The following is a 22,997-nucleotide window of genomic DNA, read 5'->3' as shown; positions in this document are numbered from 1 at the left end:
CACCAGATAAAATAATTTAGTTGAGTTTTTAATATAGCAGTTGGCCTGTAGTCTTACACTATCAGTTGCATGACCAGATTTGACCACCGGCAGTATTTCTGTTGCAGTCCCTGCTTGTAAGAGAATAAATATTGTTTTTATTTTCCAATGGAAATACTTGGTGATGCCTGTAAAAGAGTCAAGTGTCTTGCAAGCATAGGCAAAGGAGCCTAAAAGAGCTAAGCAAAACCTGTTTTCAAGTCATGGAGTTGTTCACCATTTGTTTTCCTATAAAACCTATTGACATAGCCTTAGAATTTAGCAAGAATAGGCATTTTGCTGTCAAGTCTCTCAAGATTTCTCACACTTCAGTATGGTAGTGGGAAGACTTTCTGCATTTATGGATACACCCTTGATTATTTCATGACTGGGGGGAGTGTTGGAGGACAAAATAAAAATATAAACCTGTAAACTCAGACTTAATATAATGTTCATACAAAGCTACTAATAATGTGCTTAAGAAAAGAAAACTGCGTGAACTTGCATTGGCACATGGAGCCATCTGTTGGAGCAGGAGGTTGATATGGGAAAGGGATTGAAAATACATTTTTTTTAATCTTTATTTTTAAATGCTGTTCATATGGTTACAGAGGAGGAAAGACAACAGCTACAAATGGATAACTAAGTAAAAGAATATAGAAACCACCTGTCATGATTTCATGGGAGACACTTTCTCCCCTGTTCTGCCGGTTACAAGGAGCTGTTGGCTTGTGGCACTTGCTGGAAGCCATCTGCTGCACTGATACCTCCTGCTCCGGTCTGCTCCACTGCCCTCCTGCTTGGCTTGCTGGAGGAGCAACCCTTCTGCTTCTGGGTACAGTAAGTCTTGAACTGGGTTAATGGAAGCAGCAGCCCTGTGCTAATTTGATGATGTGATACTTAATTTGTAGCAAACCTGAGCATCGGGCAAGTGAAAGGAAGAATTTATTTAGCAGAGTCCTCAATGCTAACACAGTTGTATTTTTAGGGCATAAGTACAGAGAGAGAGCAGTGCTCCCCGTTAGATCAGCTCCATTGAGTTTCTGTCTCTTTTCATGTATGTTACCGGCTGTCAGGGCTTCTGGGTGACCTTCAGCTGAGACCCTGTCCTTAGGTGACTCCTTGCTGCTGTTGTTGCAGAACAGGATTTTGTTGTGAGGATATAGGGAGGCTTTTATACACCTAAGGTCGAGTCTGGGCTCTCTTCAAAATCAACCCTTCTACCCTGTGAGGAGAGGAACATCAATTTTAATGGACTAAAAGCTCACTTTTTCTGGAGCTAAGCTTTGCTATGAACAGAACAAAAAATAATAATTTTAGAAATGCTCTGCTCCACCTTGCCTTATCCAAGGGACATATAATCATGTGCAATAATTCTTTACTCCTAGCATTATGCTTCATTTGGTAATCATGCTAATTTTTAAGCATTAATTTAGCAGATTAAATAAGTGTTACAGTGCAGGTTTGGCTGGGGAGTTGTTTAAGCACTGCCCATAATAACCTAGAGTGCAATACTTTATTTTTCCTTGATTCAGGTGTTAAAACTTCTTCTCAGATTTGTATGATTTTGGGATTCCTATTTCAGGTCTGATCAGTTGGCCTTTATATGAGAGTGACTTGTTTCGCACTTGGCAATGCAGCACAGACATTTAATCTGCTCATTGAGTTCAGCCTTTCAGACAAACAGGGAGAATTAATGCCAGAGCTTCCAGTTCAAAAATGCTTCCATCTGGCACTCTAGTGACCTTTTTATATTTGTGTTCTTCCATATGACAAAGACAGTTGGTTTAACATCAGCTTTGACTTCAGAAAGAAAAAGGCCATTTTTGGAGTAAGCCTCTGAGATGGGCTGTCTCACAGATTTATGAGCAAGTTTGTGCAAGGTACAGCAAGGATCCCATGATGTCACTGGATACCACTTTCAGTCTCCAAGCTCTGTTTTCAGTAGTTGCTAGTTCACAGCTAGCATATCTGTATCCACATAAAGTTAAACAAATAATACCTGCGAGTTGTAGTTCTGGGACATTCATTGTAGAGCCTGTTACACCTAGAAGTTACCACACAGAAATGGCAGGCCATCAGGACAGGAAAAGAAATGTCTTATTTTATCATAATTTTTTTCCTCACGTCTTCCTTCATTGTCTGACTGCTACTCTGTTTCTTGTCCTTTGTTTTTTCCTCTTTATTTTTCTGTCTTACTCAAGTTCTCTCACTGCTTTTTGTAGCTGTGCCCATCAGATGTTCAAACCAAAGACCTGGTGCATCTAATCACAGGGAAAGGTGAATGTTGAAGGGCATCTCTTCAACCGACTATGCTGGTTGTTCCAGTGTGTCACAGGTGATGTCTTTTAGCATTATGTGCTCTACATCCCCTTTCGTAATTTTTGTTCCCTTATCTCATCACTTGTTCTTCCTTGACCGTTTTCTTTAGCATGGCCCGTACTTTCCCACCAGTTAAACTCTCTTCTTGATCTGTTCTTGTCTGTTTTTCGACTTGTGGGTGCTGCAGCTCCTTGCTGGGGCATCTGCCAGCCTTCTCAGGGCAAATGGAGGGAGCGGCCTCCCCTCAAGGGAGCAGCTGAGGGCAGGCCCGCAGTTGCAAGGTCCCTCCCAGTGCTTTGTTCTCCAAAGAGAATGATACTCAAGACTGTCAGTTCCCTTTTTTATTTTGAACAAAACTGCTTACAATACTCCAGAACATTCCCAAATGATGTTTTGTAAGTAGCAAATGTCAAATTCCAGTGCTGCCAGAATCGGCAAATGACTTGTGTAGTTCTCAATTGCCATGGTACCAAGGCACGACAGAAAACAACATGCTTATAGACGATAATGAAAACTCGTACCCAGAAAGGATTTTTCAGTGAAAATTAATGCCGGCCGTATGCTCTCAGCAATTCAGCTGTTGGGTTAGTAGTCACTTAACTATTTATGATTCTTTTCTTTATACATCTGTCAGCTAAATGCAAGTGCTAAGTCTTATTCTCAGCAATAATGAGATTGTTGTGCCACCTTCCAGAGGGCTTTGGCTCTACAAATTATAATCGATATCTTCATAACATTTCACTTAAAAAGCCCAAGTGCTTTGCAAAATTAATTAGTGCTTCTGATTTCTCCTTGTGACAGGGGCAAGATCGTTATTACAAACAGAGAAATGGAACTGCAGAGAGGTTAAGTGACTTCCTTGCCTCGAGTCATTCAGTATTTTTTTTTCACATCATGGGTGCCAGATCTTGGATTTCTCTATATACGGTCCTTTTGTATTACTTCTATTGAAAACAGTGCAAATAGGGGAATTCAGATGTTTTATTTGGATTTTTTAGTAAGAATTTTGGATGTTTGCTCTGGTATTTACCCAGTTGACCAATTCTTTCCAGGATGCTCATAATGACAATATCTAATAGAGAAGAGTAGAACTAAAACATGGATGGCATTTTTTTTTTTTTTTTGACATTTTTATGTAAGTATGTAGGTACTGGCTGACCAAAGTGAAAATTTGTAGGGTGCTACATGTAGGAATCCAAAGTCAGGTATAATGCATCTTTCTGAAAGACATGATGAGGTTTAGAATAGTATGTCTTTACACTTTACAAACATATATATTTTTTTCCTTTTGTGTGGTAGGATGTTTGGTCTGTCATGCCAAAGCTTAAGAAAAGATTGTTCTTTGCTACTGAGGATGTCTTTATTCCTATGAATAAATTCCAGTGCTATGGGACAGCCAGTCTTTTACTAAGCACCCTACCAGGTAATTAATTCAGGGGACATACACAAATGTTTTAAAATTCATGAACCATAAGGACTATAAATTACTTACATGTTTTAACTGATTACTCTCACTCTTTAAATGCTATATAACTTGAACCTGTAACTGAATTAATCCAGAAACCTTGAAATCTAAAAATACTGTTTGTTTGGGAGCTTTGAATCTTGCCAACAGTGATGCACTGAAAAAAAACTTACATTGAAACTGTATTGGGGCAACTAAATTCGATAGATCTATTTATTTATTTATTTGTTTATTTATTTTAACATTAAACGCAAATGAAGATTAAGGAATATTGCATGAAATGATATAAGGTGAATCAAAAGATATCTTTATTTAGAAATGATTCCATGAGTGGTTACACTGCCTTTATTTAATGGGGCATATTATGGACTCTTGGATGGAGCAAAAATACACTTGTGATTTCTGTCTCTTCAGCAGTAATTTTTATGGGGAAAAAAATGGGCTGCTTGCAGACATTATGTCTTGAGATATGATAAATACCGTGATGTTGAGGTGGGAGATGTAGGAAACTGCAGCCCAGTGATCCTTACTGATGTAATGATGATTAAGCGTGTTTATCCTACAGCAGCCTTGGGATCTCAAACTGACTGTGAGACTGAGTAGGATGAGGGGGGAAGAAAAGGCTGTCCGGGCTGTTTTGTTTTCTGTTGTACACCATCTCCTGATTCTGATAAGCAACTAAGAAAGTTGCAAAGTATGATCTGTTTTATGCTTTTTTTTTTTTTTTTTTTTTTTGTTTATAAAATTGGGAATTGTAAAGTGTATGATGTTTTAATGTTCTGGGTGTGTGTTTTTTCTTACTTAAAATATGTTTTTTCTTACTTAAAATAAATAAAAACACACACAGAGAAACACTAAAATAACCTCTAGTACCAGAGTGCACTACCTTTTGTGGGGCTGCTTTTTATTTTGGTTTACATTGCCAGAACCTATAATAGCTCAAGTAATATTAAAATTGCTATGACTGTTTTGATTTGTGACTTAAATTGTCCTTTATTTGTTTATTTATTTTTCAAAAGTAGAGAAGAGCACTTCAGGCAACTACAAGGTGTGTCTTTGTCCTGTAGGTTTTAAGTGGCAAAAAGACTTCTGTCTCTTCCTCTCTCATTTTGTTGTAGTTTTTTAGTTAAGACTGACTGAATAATTGGGGAGAAATTTAACAAGTGGGTATAGATCAGCTATCGGGGTGTGCAGAGTGAATGAGACATCAGTTATGGTTCTGGTTACTACATGGGGTATTGGCATAGTGTTTGGCAGCAGGGAGAGAAAAAACTAAGGGAAGTAAAACTGTGTTTAACATTAATGATCCTTATGTCAGATGTAATGGGCAGGATGTTCATGGAGTGGCGCTTCTGTCCAACAACACCTAGGATGACAGGCATCTTTTTTTTCCAAGACTGGGATCAGGGATTCTCAGCTATTAACACTGCTACCTCACTGGGTAGGAACAAACATACATGGCTATTTTCAGATTTCCCATGAAGACACTGAGTCCCTGGACACTTTCTAAGTGCTGCTTTGGAAGTGCTTTTCCCATACAGTAACTTCAAAACAACAATAACAATAAAAAGAGTTTCTGTATAATTGCTTTGTTCTCTATGGAGAAGAGCAAGACTCCTTCCAAAGGGAGGTGCAGAGCTGGAGTCTAGCAGGTTGTCTAGGACTTTGGTCTTGGAAATGAAGCAGAGACGAGGTATTTATGTCCTACATGTAGAGAATGTTTGTAGGAACACCATACATACCATTCACTTTGTTTAGTTTTACCTTTTTTCCTTGTAGGCAAGTGTCACTTCCACTGAAATTGTCCGCCCCTTGTCCTTGCCCATCTGTAGCTGTTTATGCTTCCATCTCTTTCATCATGCTTCCTCAAAAAATCCTTGGTGGGATTCTTGCCAAGCTGGAGCTCCAGTGGTGGGAAGTAGGCACAGCTTCCCTCCTGTTTCGTGCCTGGGCAGCCGAAGGTTCCTAAAGTGAGAGGCAGTGAATCAGCCAGTGACTTTTCCAAGCCTTTGCAATTTGGTGCAAGGTTGGGAAGGAAAATAACACCTGCTCAAACTGCCCTGGCAAGGCAGAGTGTTTTGCTCTATTGCTTGTTGCATTTGTAATAATCTATAGGTATTAAACGTATTAATTAATTGGCTTTTCCTTTATCCTGTTTTCTATAAGGAAGAGAGAAGGCATAAACTGAGAACAGATTTCTCTGTTCCCCAAAGTTAGGGGATCTACTGCCAGAAATATCTCTACTGAAAGAGAGAGCTGTGACTACACTGCACCTGTTGTAAAAGCCAAGTAGTTTCTGAAGTAGTCTGTACATCTGAAAGTTATGCTTTGTATATTATTTGTGGTGGGAAAAGTATCAAATCATGGTAGAAACTCCAGAAGGATGGGAAAAGTTGCTCAGTGTTGACATACCTGAATGTTTATTTGTACAATGTTTTAAGTTTAAAAAAACACACAAACAAAAAAACACAGTAATTAAAATGCTGAATAGCTCGTGATGTTTGCTACATTTTCATTAAATGGATATCATATTTATACTCTCCTCTTTCTCTTGATGACACTTTATAAAGCATAATTATCATCTTGTATATGACAAACCAAGATACCACTTGTATTCTCTGTGCGTGCATTTGGGGTAAATATTTGTAATAGTTAAGGTGCCATTTATCACATCTTCTTGTAACACTGCTTTTAGATTATTGTGACATTTACAACATCCCAGTGAGTGTGTGTGCTACACTGTGTTAAGTACAGCATTACATGGATTTATAGAGTGAGGGCAAGAAGGGGGTGATGAATCATATGGATTGACTTCCTGTATGTCATGAGCTGTTACACTTGTTTAACTTTGTTTTTCATTCCTGTAACTGTAGCTAAGCAGATATTCAACAAAATCATCTGGTCTTGAGGCTGCAGTGGATGATTTTGTCATCTTTATTGGAATGTGTAAGGGAAGTTCTGCACATAGGTTTAGTGAATGGGTAGTCCCCATTCTGAAGAGACGGTGGCTTATGCAGATAACACATGAAATGAGGTATAAAGACATGCTCTGCCTTACAGATGGCAAAATGGATTTAGAGAAAAATTCTGATTGACCCTGAAGAGCACACAGGAGCTTCTGAAAGAGGCTTTTGTGGCAAACACAGTGTTTTAATTGAAACATAGTCCTTTATCTTTCATGTAAAAAGCAAGCTGGAAATGAGACATTAGACTTGTGACTACCAGCAAGGAGTTACCAGATGGGACAGATTTACTTTTGTAAGAGCTTCAGAGACGAATTTTTATATATGTTCGAGTAGCTGAGATTTATAAAAAAACATTTTTGCAATGCTGGTATAAGCAAAAAATGATAGTTAAAAGACAAAATCAGTGTAGTAGAAAAATTCAACCTGTGCTGTTCTTCAAAGTGATCTGGTCATCTCAGTGAAATCTAAAACCATTTCTGTGCACAGGAAGGTTTCCAAAACATATTAAGGAACAGTTTGCACTGTTAAGTCACTGTAAAATGAGTTTGAAGATTAGCTGGAGCTCAGGATGGCACATCTGCGTGCCCTTTACCCAGTGGCAAAGGCAGGGTTACCGTGGTAGTTTAGTTCTTGCCGATGGAGGGAAGACTGAAGTCACTAACATGTTTGCTGCAACCTTGTGGTGTGTAATGCTGAAGTTGTAGCCTGTGCTCAGTACTTGTGTTTTAGACTCGCTCAGATTTTATAGAGCAGAATTCTAAGATTAAGTTTGACTTCGTCTATGACGATGTAAAACAAGTGCCTAGATACTGTTTCTCCTAAGAAAAACTCTCAGGCAAGGTAGATGGGTTGGAAATGTATATCCTTAAAGTACAGTAGAAGTTTGGCCCCATTAGTTTCTCAATGCTCAGCGGTCACTTGGTGAGATGTTTAATTAATGCCAGCAAACTATTGCAGACCTTGAGAGAGAAGTGATGAATGAAACAGTGCTGGCATGAGAAGTGCCCCAGTGACAGAGCAGGGAGCAGTCTCTGCTTTTGCAGTTCTCTACCATCTTCCATCTTCTTCACTGGTGATGCTGCTGTGCCGTGCACCCTCTGGGGTGCCTGACTTCTGCCCGGGGGACTGGCTGCTGCACATCTTGGTTCCAGCCATTCGCAAGTTTGAGGGTGGCTGTTAGAAGATGATGGCAGGGAATTTTATCCCACTCCTGACTCAATCAAGTGACCTGAAGGTGAAAGTATTTCCCTGCAATATCTAATTCCAAACTATTAACTGCTTCCAGTGCAGAGACGATCAATAGTAACAGATGTGTAGCTTTTTTTTTCTTTTTTCATTTTTTTTCTTTTAATGCAAAGTCTATTTAGCCCACATTAGTGTACGACATGGAGACTTTCCAGTGGACAAAGAAATGAGACAGCAGTCATGGCATTGTTAACCAAACATGCTTGTAGCACTTTAACCAGTCACAGGTGGCATTTTGTAATTTGGAAGAAAGACAAGTACAGCTTTTCACCTTTTCTCCCTATCCCCTGTCCCTGTTTTCTAGATCATAGGATTTCAGAGGCTAAGAGATACTTACTAATTTATTTGCATCCACGTTGATTAAGCAAAATGAAAGTGTTGCTATTTTAACTGGAATTTCAGTTTACATTATGTCAAAACATCTTTGTTGGTATAAGCATCACAAGAACATGAATCTGGAGAGGACAGTATGTGGGTGCATGCCTGTGCATAGTAGGTTTTCTAGGAAAAAAAAAAAAAAGCCAATTAATTTTACAAGAAGGCTAATTAAAAATTCTTTGTGCAGCAGCTCTTTATCTTTTCTCTCTGAAGTAATAGACCAAAATTACATAATTGCTTTAATTTTGGCCTGAGAGAGTATTACCATTTGGAAAGAAGGGGGGCTGTTCCTCCCCTCTGTTAAAAGTTGGTTGGGTTTTAGTCCTGGAGAAGCCCTGTTAATGAGAAGAAACATGAACCCTTGTAAAGCTGGCTTGTAATGCTAGTAATGGCCTTAATTGGAGCTGAACTGGTGCATGGTAGTTTGGCCAGATGGCACCGAGTGAGAAGTGCACTTTAAATTTTTAACGTATGAAAAAAAATCTTTGATCTGCTGTTACGGCTGATCATCAAACCCATGAAATGTTAAAAACTCAAGGTATAGCCACATGGTACTTCTGTAAACAATTGGAATAAGTTGGATTTCAAGACACAGAATTCCTCAGCGGAAGAGGGAAAGAATAATTTTTTGAAGTCTGTGTTGCAGACATTTGGGTGATGGAGGAAAACTCCTAATTAGATTTTAAATTTATTTTTAGCTTCATGTTGCCCATTTTATGGCAGCAACTTTTCCACAATGCTCAAATTGTAGGTGCTTAAATGGAACATTACGCTTGTTTAAGTGTATGTATGAGAACAGTAGAGTTGATAGCAAATTATCATTTTCTACCCTTAAATACTTGCAGCTATCTTGGAAAAAATATATTGGAGATTCTTTTGATTTGCCTTAAGTTTCAAGGAGCATCTAGGGTCTGTCTGCAACACCTCTCATAGTTTTTCCCCATAGCCTGAGAGCTAAATGTGTTTCTATTCTTACTTACATAAAAGTGGAATCTCTTGTGCAGTATGCAGAAGCTGAAACCTCAAACACCCCCAACCACACCCCAAAACTTGTGTTATTTTATGAAACAATAAATTGCAATGTGAAAAATACATAATATGCATAAAACTATGTAACTGGAGTATCTGAGCTCACTGTGCTGCTCACTGAGTTCTTTTGCATGAGAAGTAACCTATCTGGGTAGCTCTGGAAGCAAATTGCAGACTTCAGGGCTTGGCAGCATCGTACTTCACCGTAAGGAAGGATTGAACCTCTGAGCTTTAGTGCACTATTAAGCTGTGGTCTCACATTTCAGTGCCTGGGAATTGATTTACTGATTTCATTTTCTGAGACATATGGTGATAATAATAATAATAACACTGTACAAGCATTATTTAAAAATACAGTAATATACTGGTATTGGCTCTCTGGCAGGCCAGCACCAAAGTGCACACCCAAACTACCATCATTTATTTAAGTTTAGGCTCATCCAATTTTAAACAAATGGAAATCAATACTGCTCACAGATATCAGTAGCTAGATTGGAGGAAAAAGTGAAATGGCATTGTTGCTAAGATCAAACTGTATGAGAAAACACACAAATGAATTTGGCATATGTTCTTCTGTTTTTTTTTTTCTCTTCTTTTTAGTACAGAGTAAAAACATACAGTTTTTATTTTTATGACTGTTAGTGTGTGTCCCCTATGTAAAATGCATGTGTGATTTTAATATTTGAATAGAAAGTAAATGTCTTTGTGTTCCAGTGCCTTTTTTGATGGCTGATACATGGATCGATAAGACTTAAAGCCTGTTAAAATCAATGAATGCTTTTTTTTCCTTTCAGATATGTGTCACAAAGATGTCTACACGGAACTGCCAGGGAATGGATTCAGTGATCAAACCTCTGGATACAATTCCTGAGGACAAGAAAGTCAGGGTCCAGAGGACACAAAGTAGTTTTGATCCATTTGAGAAACCAACCAACCAAGTGAAGAGGGTTCATTCGGAGAACAATGCTTGCATTAACTTCAAAACTTCATCTGCAGGGAAAGAATCACCTAAAGTCAGACGGCATTCCAGCCCTAGCTCTGTAAGTTCATAATGTTGATGTCTGCATGGCAAAATGGAGGATTTAACACTGAATAAATGGTTTCTTGCTTAAGAGGAAAAAGATTGCTTAGAAACAAAACAAGAAACTTGTGGCTGCCATTAAAAATGTTTCCCATGTATACTTGTACTGTTTCATTTAAAATATAATACATAAAAAGAAAATGAAACTTTAAAGATAATACATTTTGAGATTCCTCTCAAATACCAGCTAATATATCTTAAGGGATTTCTAAGCATTTTTGTCTCCTGATCCTACTATGGCTTTATAGCTGCTACAATGTTTATGTTGGAAATTTTGGGGAAGATTGCTTATTTGTGAGGAAGAATTCTTTCCCATGAAGTTTAGGAAACCGCCTGATTTTTTTTTTTTTTTGAGTTTTAGATTTATGTTTCAGATAAACTCGAGAAACAAATCAGATTTGACAGATTTTGTTTACATTTCAAAACTCTCTTTTAAAATCAAGTAGTAAAACTAGCATTTATTTCCCTGTCAGAAACTGTCTGTGTGAGAGAGAGAAAACAACTGAGAAGGTGTTGGTGATATATCATCATTGTTGTTTCATCCTCAAGTACTTTGAATGAAACCAGATAAATAAAATGTCATGTCTTTCATGAATAATGCCCAGACAGATTTCCCCCAAAAGACCTTCAAAATTATTGAAATACTATTTCTGTTATGCTTTGGAAAAAAAAAAATCCATACTAATGTGACCTTTGAGGTGAAGACTACAGATCTAAGCAGAACGTGTGAAATGCTTCAAATCTTAGTTGGCATGAAACAATTTTAAAGGTTGATTGCCCTTTTTCCCTCTTTTCTTTCGTACCTTTTTTGTTGTTGTTGTTGTTGTTTTTGTTATTGGTTTGTTTTGCTCTATCTTCTGGGCACCACCTGTCCTCTGTAGAGAAGTTTGACTGAATTCTGTCAGACTTCTAAGGAGAAGCGACAGAGATACATTTTCTGCAGATGAGCTTTGTTTAACCCATGTGAATTTAATGGATAAGATGTCATGTCTCTAGGGGACTGTCCTTTGGAGAAAAGGTTACATTTTAAAACGGAGCCATCTGTAGCAAAAAGAAATTTGCTTTTCCATCATTGTATAGTGTTATATAGCTGCTGCCAAAGATGTCTCCTGCATGTTCCAGATCAATCCATAACAAGGAGACTTTTCATAAAACTACTGTAGTCATTAAGGAAGGACGAAGTTTTTTCTTTTTTTTTTTTTTTTTTTTTTTTCCTCAGCTTGTTTTGGGGGTGGTTGGGTGGTGTAGGCACTACAAGCACTGTATATTCAGCAGCCTACCCATTGGTCAGACCCCAGCTATTTATTTATTACCAACACCTTTTAAATTAGAACTTTTTGGAAGATGAGGAACTCATACATTTACAGTTTGCTCCTTGTTTATTTGTGAGTGATGCCTGATTAATATTTGGCAGCACAACTGTCAATTTAAGTGATTTTTTTTTCCTGAAAGTTCCTGAAATTTTTTAGTGTTAATTTGCTCTACATCTTAGCTGTTTTTGCCTTGTTCTTTACAGAAATTGTTACTAGTTTCTGTTAATGCTTTACATAATTTTCTATTAAAAGTGAAGGTTTTTCTTTGCTTTGCTTCCAGAATTTGGAAGCAGATTTATTTTGAAAGTGTTATTGGCATCGTGTTCTTTTCCAGAGGGCTGGTACTGCATTGTGCCCAGGCAGTGTCCTGCAATCCCAGGATTTTCTCCTGTTAATGATGTTAATTCTTCCCCTCCTACTGTGCTGCTGGTTAGATCCCTAGCTAAACACATGCTCTCACCAATCTTCTCATGGGCTGAGTCACATGGGCTGGGGATGCCTCATGTTGGAAAGTAGATGCATAGGCATTTCCTGAAATACAATTCTGATTTCTTAACTTCCTGTAATTCTCCCTGGTTTTTATAGCTCTGCTCAGTGAACTCCCTTCTTCTGCTTCTAGGCATTGTTAGTCATTTTTTAACTCTTCCTCACAAAGAGTGCTCGGAAGAGCACCTGGCAAAGAATAATCTGTGGAATAATGAGGGTATTCTTGTCAATGAAGAAGGAAGAATAGAACTTCACAGCAAAAGGCAGTGCTACTGCTCCCTTGATTGCAGGTCACACCTGGTCCTGACTGGCAGACCCAAAATTCAAATGTCCAGGGCAGAGATGTGATCAAGCCGTTCCCTTCCCCTGAGCCTGACTACATCGCCTCAAGCACAAGATGTTCTGATGCACATTTCATTGAGCATACGTCTGTGTGGTTAGTTGCAGGAATTTGTCGTTCTCTGGTTTTCAGTTACAGTTGAATTGACTGAGGGTTTTTGATTTATTCTTTTTTTTTTTTTTTTTTTTTTTTTCTACTCTCAATGCTGTGTTGCAGATGCCCTTGCCACTTCCTCATCTGATTATTCCTTCTTTTTCTTTCGTGTCAGAGGGCTGCTCCACATTCTCCCTTATAATTTAATAAGTTGCTTCCCTGGAAATTCTTCTGCCATGCAGATGATGCCATTCTGAACCGCATTTCAGTTTCTGTAAATATGCTTGAGCATACAACCATATGGGTTGTACTGGCTACGGTTGTGTAGTTGTGTTGCAGTTTTGTCTCTGTTTTGTATAAACTTTTTTTTCTTTTCTTTTTTTTATATACTCTGACAGATGTATGCTACCTTTAATTTTCACTTTCTATGCTTGATTACTAGAGGCTCTGTATTAGAAAAAGAGTTATTTTTAGTCTCTTCCCTTTCATGGTTTTAAGTCCTCTGTAGCCATCAGGTGAACTGATGTCTTGCAAAAGGTACATGGCTGAGGATTGCAGGCTCTGTATCAACCTGTATAACTGTCACCCACTTTCTACTCAGATGAAAGTCCCTAATTTGTCTCAAAAATAACATTTTTTTAAAAAGAAATACCTTATTTATAATGCCCTGGGGTGCCATGCTCTTTCTTGCTTAGTTTCAGAAGCTTTATCAGCTCCCTGGCAGTTATCAGCATCAGTGTTTGGTGAAGATCACCAAACAGTACTCAGCAGGTGGCATTTGATCCATTTTATGTTTTCTGTACCTTCTGAATGCTCTGTACCCTGTGATGGGAAAGATGAAACACAGAAGTTTATGAAAGCTGGAACTCAGTGTTCCTGCCCACGGATTGTCACTTGGAAAATAAATCATTTGCTCTTGAACACGAAGTAATTTTCTACAGTTACTGTCACACCTCTTTGCAACCTTGTAGAAACTCTGTTGTTAATTAGTGCAATAGCATGCACTGAGAAGCTAGCACATTATTTTTTCTTCTTATAAGACTAACTGAATTTTTACATTTAAAGTCTTTCCCCCGATATTTACATTCTCATTATTTAAACTTGGCTGGACATGCCCTTGCTCTGACCCATTGCATCACAATAATAAGCATACATACACGTGCACATATGTAAAAATATACATATATATATATATATATATATATATATATATCCTTCCAAAAATCTTTTGTTGAGTCTTTTGCTTACCAAGGGAAGAAACTTGTTTTTCTCTGCTCCCTGTTAGAAGAAAGAGTAAAAGAAAGAGTAAAGCCATGAAATAAACTGGACAAAGAAAGGGGAAAAAAAAGAAGCCACAATTCAAAAGAACAAACTTATGCCCCTCTTCCCAAAATAACACTTGGTCTGGAAGATGATTTGACCAATTCTCTGAAAATCCTTTTTGAGATCCATGCTGTTTGGGCATATAGCCATATTTATTGTTCTCTATTTCAAGGTGCAGTTCTATTGTATTCAGTATACATATTTTATATACTAGAATAATACTTCTGCACAGTGTGTAAATAGAATATTGCAGCTTTTATGAGCTAACCGTCTAGTCAAGATTTAGGTTCGTGCTGGTACACATCAGTTTGTTCTCTGAATGACTTCAGATCCATGGCAATGAATTCAAATATCGTGCTAAGTTATATGTGCTACCTTTCAGCAGTAGAAAAACTAAGTGCAGTGAAATACTAATTATTCTTTTTACCAACAAACATAAATGTAAAAAAAAAAAAAAGTTATAATTGAATATGCAATGCCCTAGTGCACTCTTTTGGGGAGAGCAGCCTCTCCTGTTTTTCTAACTTCTGTTAATTTTTGGTCTATTACAAGTAACTTTCCTCCAAATAGAAAGCAAATAGAAGCAAAATCATGAACTGATCCTATTAACTCATTGCACATTGATTACATAAAACATCTCACTTCAAAGAGAAACTAAAGTCAGTATTTTGTGTAAGCGGGAAGCATCTTTTCTGTCTGCCTAAACACTTTGCGTGCATTCTCACCTGTGTTATTGTTGAGGTGTACGGAACCTTTTCCATTTTTAGGAACCCACTAGTTACAAGGGTAGGTGCATTCTTCTTGGATAATACTTCTTTTATTAAGGTAAGATATGTTCAGAGCTCTGTGTAAAGAGCTGACTTTTCTTTTTTCACTAGAGGGAAGCTTCAAGAATCTTAACCTGGGGGATAGTCTTTAACTGTTAAGGCAGATAAAATGTAGCAGTTGGTCCAGCGACTGTGATTTGGTAGCCTGCAGAACAAGTAAACACCTTTACAAACAGCACCAAGCCCTTTCACAGAGCTCTGTGGTAGCTGTGGCTCAGATTGCTCATTTATGGCTGCATGATAAAGGGATGGAAAGATGGCAAGATGATGGAATCTGGTAGTGGGAGAGCTCAGGTTAATGCTCAGGCTGGATTCTTGAACATCTCTGTATCCCTTGAACACAATTCTAGACAACAGTCCACCTTTTGCAAAGTTTAAAATGAAGTAAAAGAATGGGATTGCATTGGACCTGTAATTGCATATTGGGTCAAACCTTAAGGGCACTCATTACTGTGAAATTTGTGTATGGTTTTGTAAAATGCTTTTACCATTGTGAAAAAGAAGACAAATGTAGATTGGTTTTAAAAAAAAGAGTCTACAGGTTTTGCAATTTAATCTGTTTTGACTCTTGGCCTACCTTTCACTTTCAAGTTATTCTAGCAATGAATTTATTTCTTTTCAGTCATAGAACAAAACAGATCTTTAGTTTTGGTTTTTAATAATTTACAAGGGTACTGTGAACATAATATTTTTCCCTTGAGGATGGCTTTATATTGAAGTTTAATATCCCACAGTTAAAAAAAAAAAAAAAAAAAGGATATTTAAAACTTAAGCTTAGGAGTGTGATGGTTAAGTGTGACATTCACAAGCTGTTTTGCAGTTATGAAAAATGCATGAGAACATAACCCACACAGCTTGTATAAGAATAGTCAGGTGATTTTCAGTGTAATTTTCCATTAAAGTTCTCTTTACTATATAGATTTTGAAAAAATCTGAAGACAGGTATTCACATATAGTGTGAGGACTCTGTAAGATCTTGGGATAGCTCTGTTACCTTCCTCTGGTCTGTATCAATGAAATGCTTACTTGAAATGACCTGGTCAGAACAGACTCCTTCCTCTCACTTCTTTTTTCTCTGTTATTTTTAAAACACTAATGTCACTTTGAAATAGCTTCTTCTATTTCTGTATTCAACATTTTGGCATACTCTTTCTATCTTTGTTACTACAATCTATATTTCCTTAGCCAGAGAAAAAAAATCTAATCTTGGTTGCTGAAAGCTGTCCTACAAAATATACCCACTCCCAGTGCTCAGTAGTGTTGTTAGCCTAATCTTGTGCTGGGAAAAATGTGGGCTACTAATAAGAAAACTATGTGAACAGCAACTATTTTCAGAAAAGGTAAAGCATAAAAACAAACAAGTAAAACTCAGTCTAGTTCTAGAAGGGAAAGAAGTGCACCATTTTGTGCTCTGGTCCTCCTTGCAGGTGATGTTATCCACTGAAGTCTGTGCTGGCTTCTACAATGACTTGGGAATATTTGTAGTTCAAAGGCTTGAGAGCCTTTACTCCCTTCTGTCTCAATATCTTGCCTATCTTTCCCATTTGGATTCCATAGAAGATTTCTCCCAAGCATGAAGATTCACTTTTCAGTGACTCTCCAGTAGTACCAGTCTCTCACTGGTTGTTTGTCTCCTATTCAACCTTTGCTCATTAAAGTTGAGTGTGTTGAATCTTCGTCGAATGTACTTGTATCTCTTTTTTTTTTAGTTTTCGAAGTTTTTTGTTGTTGTCTCCCTCCCTTCCTCTCTCCCTCCCTCCCTTTCTTCCTAGTTGTGATGCTGAGCAATGGGCAGATTTATGCCTAGGCAGTCTCACTGATGTGCAGTATATACAAATCTGTAGCTGTAGGGAGAAAATCTCTCTTTAGCTTCTACCTCACAATAAAATCACACACAAAAAAAGTCATAGAAAAGTTTTGAAAGCTTAAACAAACTGAAAAACAGCACTGTTAGAACAGCCGTGTTCCGCTGGTGTTTTGGAGGGTTAAAAATTACTGATGAGGAGTAAGAAAAAGGAAATAATAATAATGAGAAAAAAAAAAAAAAGTAAATAGTGGCTGAAGTATTCTAATAGTTGAGCTTCAAAAAGTAGCTTTGAACAAACATTTATCAAAATATGTGCATTCAGCTAAAATTAATACTATTTTCTGTTGAGAAATCTTGTCTGGGTCAAAGTGGAAGACTGCAGCAGTTTTCTAAAATGTAGGAAGACTTCTTGAGAGTCTGCTGCTTGTGAGATATGTCAGTGGCTTATGCAAGCATTGTAAATGTGTTGTGCTCTGGATATGTCTTGCTTGCTATGCGTATTTCAGTCAACCGTATCCTGGGCAGAATATGGGACTCTTGTGACTCAACAAACACAGATAGATCTCTGTGAACATGTATTCCAATATATTTTACTGGAAGGAATAAAATATTCAGAACAAACAAAAGATGATATTTAGAAGTGAATTCTAAATGTTGGATTGTAATATTACCACTAAAAAAGGTACCATTATCTTGCTGTAACAAGGTGTTTTTTTAAAACAAAAATGGTTGAGAAAGCTAAATATGGAGAAATCTGATTAATAAAGTTCACGGCTGTGAATCTGAAAATAACCATATGAAACAGGGTGCAATAATTTAATAGGTGGCAATTGTGATAATTTTTAGTAGTCACAGAATTTCAGATTACTTAGATCCGTTCTGTAGACCATTATTTAGATCCCTTTAAACTCAAAATTTAAGTTTTGGGAAGCTTCATATCTTTGTTTTATGTGAGTCTAACCTGGTGTTATAATCCAGAAATAGAGGTAAGAAATGTCTGAGCTAAGCAAATGCAAGCAATTGTAAGTTTGAATCAATGTGAGGCTTCATTAAAAAAAAAAAAAAAGTAAATAAAAATCAAAAAGTCTTTTGGTCCCTCAAAGTATTGTCCCGAATCACTGTGGTAGTATATGGAGATTTTTGATTGTAGAATTAAGTATGGGAATATAGTACAATTCAGAGTAGCTAAGCAACTGCAATGGTCTGCTGATTATTATTATTATTTTTAAATTTTTAAATAATCCTCTGAAGTGCTTCCCTACACCAAATACCTTCAAGAACTGTGCATCTTTTAAAACTGCATATTCATGGAAGAATAATGGCCATTTTCTCAAATGGAGATCTAACAGCATGAGAGTGTAGACCTGTGAGCAGTCCCATTCAGTGATCCAGCTGGAGCAAAGGGACGAGCTCCACTGCTGAGGAGCTGTCACCTGGAGAAGTGAGATCAGCCACATTGTTTTAGTGCATGTGGGATGAATAGTAACTACTAGCAGTACTAGCAGGTTGTTTTTTTTTTCTTTTCTTTTTTTTTCTTTCCTTTTTTTCTGGTTTGCTCTTTGTTGAATGGGCACCAGACAATGGATTCAGGCTGCCCGTGAGGGCAAGGGGAGCATGGCAGATCAGTCTTGCTGCTGTGATGCTGCATGCTCTGTGACGCTGCATGGGGTGGCCACAAAGACAAACTGGCCAAAACCAGCACCTTTTTGGGGCAATAAGGAATGAGCTCTTCCTCCCAGTCCTGCCAAATGCAAGCTTTTATCATTTAGCTTGTTCTTGGTGAGGATGCATCCGCTCCCAGGAGGAGAATGAGTCAAAAGGCATGACCTTAGGTCAGTGCCTCTGGCAGCTGGAATATGGGGATATGAGCCTGAGGTTGTAGGAATAATTACTGCTGCTGATTTACTGTGTGGTAACGGATTAAAGGCATCCTGTTTCCTATCAAGATCTTAAGGCATTACAAGTTGTTGTGACCTTTTATATTATGGTTTCCAGTGGTATAAAATTAAAGTAAATCACAGTGTGAAAATAAGAGTGGATGTGAAACACATGTATAAGCCGTGTCCTTTTCCTTCCTCACTATATGAGGAAACCAGCACTGAGCTATTCACCATTAACTGCAGCAGCCTTGCCACTCTGAACAAAGCTACTCACTGTCTGTTTGCTCACTGCTGCTTGCAATATGGAAAATACTTTGCTATCCCTCCTCATTATATGGGATACATTTAAACATCTCGATACTTCTGTAGTTTCATGATGCTGCATTAGTCCATAATTAGACACTTAAATGAGAAAGTTACTTGAATAAATGTTTTAGTCACCTCTGTTAGTGACATCTGTAATACCACTGTGGTAAAAATAACAACAACAACAACAAAACCCACTTGCATTTCTAACCAGGCAGAATGTCTTTTTAAGTGCAGATTGGGAGATGAGCATATTACTCCCTTATCTGTAATGAAGAGGTCCCAATAATGCAAAAGGAAGATCAGAGAGTTCCCATATGGCATATTTTCATCAGTCTATTCATGTTTAGGACTTGGATAACGAAGTAATAGATTGTTCTGTGTATTGGAAGGAGATGAAAAGGCACAATTTTGCAAACATACATGTGTATAGCCTGATATCATTCAATAGGAGGCTGGGATCTTAGTCCCAGAAAATGCACGTATATGCCAAAGTGCCAAAATTATGGCTTAGAACAAGTTTTGTAAATTTAGTTGAGTAAAAAGAATGTTTGTATTTTCTGGTTCATGGTTAATTGGCAGTAATGAGGATTATAGGTCCCAAGTCATCCTACCTGGGATGTTCTTGTCTGTTTATTGGAGCAATTTTTAGGCTCAGATGATTTTAAACTTTTGACTATGGTTTTAAAAGAATTTAGTCACAGCTGTGTTCTGCACTGCAAACATACACTGCATGCTTGCCTCCTTCCAGAAAACTGAAACCTGAGTACTTGTAAATCAGGCGTAAGATCCCAAATGTGAGTCTGTACTGTGTGCAGCGCAGGGCATGGCTTAGAGTCTCCCAGTTGAATTCAACCCTAAACATGCTCGATTTGCTTGGCTGCTTTCCTTTGCAGTATTACAAACGGAGTGATACTGAGTTATTCCCTGAATCTGAAGTGAGCATCAGTGCTGATTCTCCAGAATTTCTGCCCTGTATTCTTTTGGTTGGTTTGTGTACAGAATGTCTGAGTGCTGCAGTCTAAAATATCTCTAGGTGATACCGGTGGCAGTTGCAGTTCATTTTTTTACAGTGTCTTTCTGGTCTATGGGGAGAGTAAAAAGCACTTTTCTTCCAGACAACTGGAAGATGTGGACACCTGGGAAAGCAGGATATACTTCAAAATGTCTGCTTAACTCAGATATTTTCCAGGAACTTCATGATATGTTGCGTACAAAAATGCTTATCCTAAACTACTTCAGATTACTTCTTTTTGTAAAAGTGAGGATTAATTCACAGCAAAAATGGCCCTTTAACTGAATTTAAAGTGCTTAGGATTAAAACTTTAAACTAACCTTTTCATTTCTGCTCTACACTGGTGTGGAGCCTCAAGTACTGTGTGCAGTTTTGGGTGCCACAATGTAAGAAGGACATAAAACTATTAGAGAGCATCCAAACAAGGGCAGTGAAGATAATGAAGGGTCTGGAGGGCAAGACGTATGAGGAGAGGCTGAGGTCCCTTGGTTTGTTCAGCCCAGAGCAGAGCGGGCCGAGGGGACGCCTCATGGCGGCCTGCAGCTCCCTCACGAGGGGAGCGGAGGGGCAGGCACTGAGCTCTGCTCTCTGGGGACAGAAACAGGACCTGAGGGAATGGCATGGAGCTGGGACAGGCAGGGAGTTAGAGAAAGGTTCTGCACCCAGAGGGTGGTCGGGCACTGGGACAGGCTCCCCAGGGCAGTGATCATGTCACTGAGATGGCCAGAGTAGGCAGTAGTACTGACATACATTAAAATATATATATATATATATATATATATATATATATATATATATATATATAGTTTATTACTAAAAATGTGTATCATTCTAGTCTGTGTAATTGTAGACCAGGACTTCGTTCATGAACGTTGAAATTATAAAAAGCGGATAATATATTGCATCATTTGCAGCAACATTTATTTCATAGAATAAAAATCAGGCAAAATGATTTTATGCAATGTAATTCCTCATAATACATCTTCTCTTTCTCAATTTTTAATATCAGCTTTCCAAATTAATCATTTTCATGTCAGATGAATTTCTATTTTTGCAGCTTGTATGGTGTTCTTTGTGAGGCGTGCATAGCAGCAGGGCAGGCAGCAGCCTGGCACAGAGGTGGGCTGAGCTGTCTGGCCCTCAGCAAGGCGCCGTGTTCAGCTTGCTTCCATTTTCAACCCTGCATTTAGGCTGCAGATGTTGAGGCTACAGGATTTTATTCCACTGTGCTGCATATACATGCCATTAAAAACATGGTGTGTTTGTATCCACAAGCTGAAGACAGTAAACATAATTCAGAAGCAAGATACTTTCTTCAAATGTGCTATCTTGTAGTATTTTGATGACTGAACAGTGGTAGACGTGCAGAAGGCACTGACTACTTATACAATGTTTTTGGGTGGGCTGTAGATTAAAATATATATATTTTACTTAAGAAGCTTGTGTAATCTGATTTTGTAGGGCAGATTGAAACTGTTGCTTAGATCTCTTAACAAAGATGAGCAGGTTTAGCTGCTAATGATCCTTTTCCCTGTACGAAGTGATATATGTGAAAAATGAAACAGAAATCTCCCTTTGATTAAGAACAAAATCCTTTTGATAATTCCAGTGATTTAAGTATATAGTTGATATTGAAAACCACCATCTGGGGTGTTGAATGATGTTTGCTTGAGTAGCCTATTCAGTCATTTTATTAGCTTTACTATTAATTTTTTTCTTTTATTGTTGGCTGTTAATAACGTGCAGGTCTATGAGTTTTCATTATGGCCTTTGATCTCTGAAGGCTGAATCAAAGCAATTAATGTTGTGGGTGCAATACATTCTGAAAGATCTCTCTCTTTTTTTTTTTTTTCAGCCTACAAGCCCCAAGTTTGGAAAAGCGGACTCATATGAAAAGCTGGAAAAACTAGGGGAAGGCTCCTATGCTACAGTATACAAAGGGAAAAGCAAGTAAGTGCTGGTTTCTTCTCTCTCTCTCTCTCTCTTTGTCTTTCTTTTCCTTCTTTTCTTTCTTTCTGTAAATGAAAGTAAGCAGAACCTACTAAGTGATGTTACTGCACCTTGTGAATGAATGCACAGTGCTACTGATTTTTGTGTGCTCAAGTGAAAGAGGTTGAAACCATATTGCAGAGGTACCATTACTTCAGAACAAGATGAGATTCAATCTTGTTAATCTGATGTTTTCTTTGTACTTTATTGTTCTATTACTTTTTCAATAACTTTACCAAATTAAATGTAAGATATTTAGTTTCTATAGATAAGAGCACAATACACTGTCAAGTAGATTTTTTTAAAGTCCTAAGAGTAATGCTGAATATATGAAATGAGTTTGTTGGTCTTTTGTTCATCCTTATGAAAAGCTTGAATAAAGTACCATGAAGTGAATGAATGGAATTTTGGACTAATGTAAGTTCAGTTTATTTACAAGAGTAGCCTTTGGGAAATAATGTTCAGACACATCTTGCAACCACTCCAGCTCAAAGGAATCTACTCTATACGTGAAAAATATATATTTTCTGCCAATTTAATGTTTTGTTACGACATTTTTTTATCCCTAATGTGCTAAGTACTTTTATATTGTATAAAATAACTTGGTAAAATACATAAAATACACTTCATTAGCTGTTGCTTCAGTTGAGCATTATCTTCTGTCAAGCAGTTTGTCTTATGCTGTAAAGAAGTTCATATATTTAATCAAGTTTTCATAATCAAATTTTCAATAAAAAACAGTTTTGAGAGGGATATGCCATATCTTTATTTAAAAGTTTGTCTAGTGAATGATGGATGAGGCAACTTTTCATTCTCAGCAGAGTATCATGACAGTATATCTACTAAAACAAGGAAATATATAAAATCACAGAATACTTGAGGTTGGAAGGGACCTCTGGAGATCATTTGGTCCAACCCCCCTGCCAAGCAGGATCACCTAGAGCACATTGCACAGAAATGCATCCAGGCGAGTTTTGAATATCTCCGGAGAAGTAGACTGCACAGCCTCTCTGGGCAACCTGTTCTAGTGCTCTGTCACCCTCACAGTAAAGTACCCCCTCATATTCAGCCAGAACTTCCTGTGTTTCAGTTTGTGCTCATTGTCTCCTGTCCT

The 22,997-nt window shown here is 37.7% G+C and overlaps 1 protein-coding gene across 3 annotated transcripts in view; it reads left to right on the top strand.

Moving 5' to 3' along the window:
• The window catches only part of CDK14 (cyclin dependent kinase 14), a 335,682-nt gene that overhangs the window by 73,195 nt on the left and 239,490 nt on the right, over positions 1–22,997 (top strand). For all 3 annotated transcript variants that reach the window (XM_038173994.2, XM_021271226.4, XM_021271225.4), the window contains 2 exons: positions 10,218–10,463; positions 21,750–21,844. In XM_038173994.2, the coding sequence (XP_038029922.2) occupies positions 10,218–10,463; positions 21,750–21,844 (341 nt within the window). The remainder of the gene's footprint in view (positions 1–10,217; positions 10,464–21,749; positions 21,845–22,997) is intronic.

This window comes from Anas platyrhynchos, chromosome 2 (assembly GCF_047663525.1).
Source record: "Anas platyrhynchos isolate ZD024472 breed Pekin duck chromosome 2, IASCAAS_PekinDuck_T2T, whole genome shotgun sequence".
Taxonomy (NCBI): domain Eukaryota; kingdom Metazoa; phylum Chordata; class Aves; order Anseriformes; family Anatidae; genus Anas; species Anas platyrhynchos.
The sequence above is the reverse complement of the archived record's forward strand: the minus strand, read 5'-3'. Positions and strand labels throughout refer to the sequence as shown.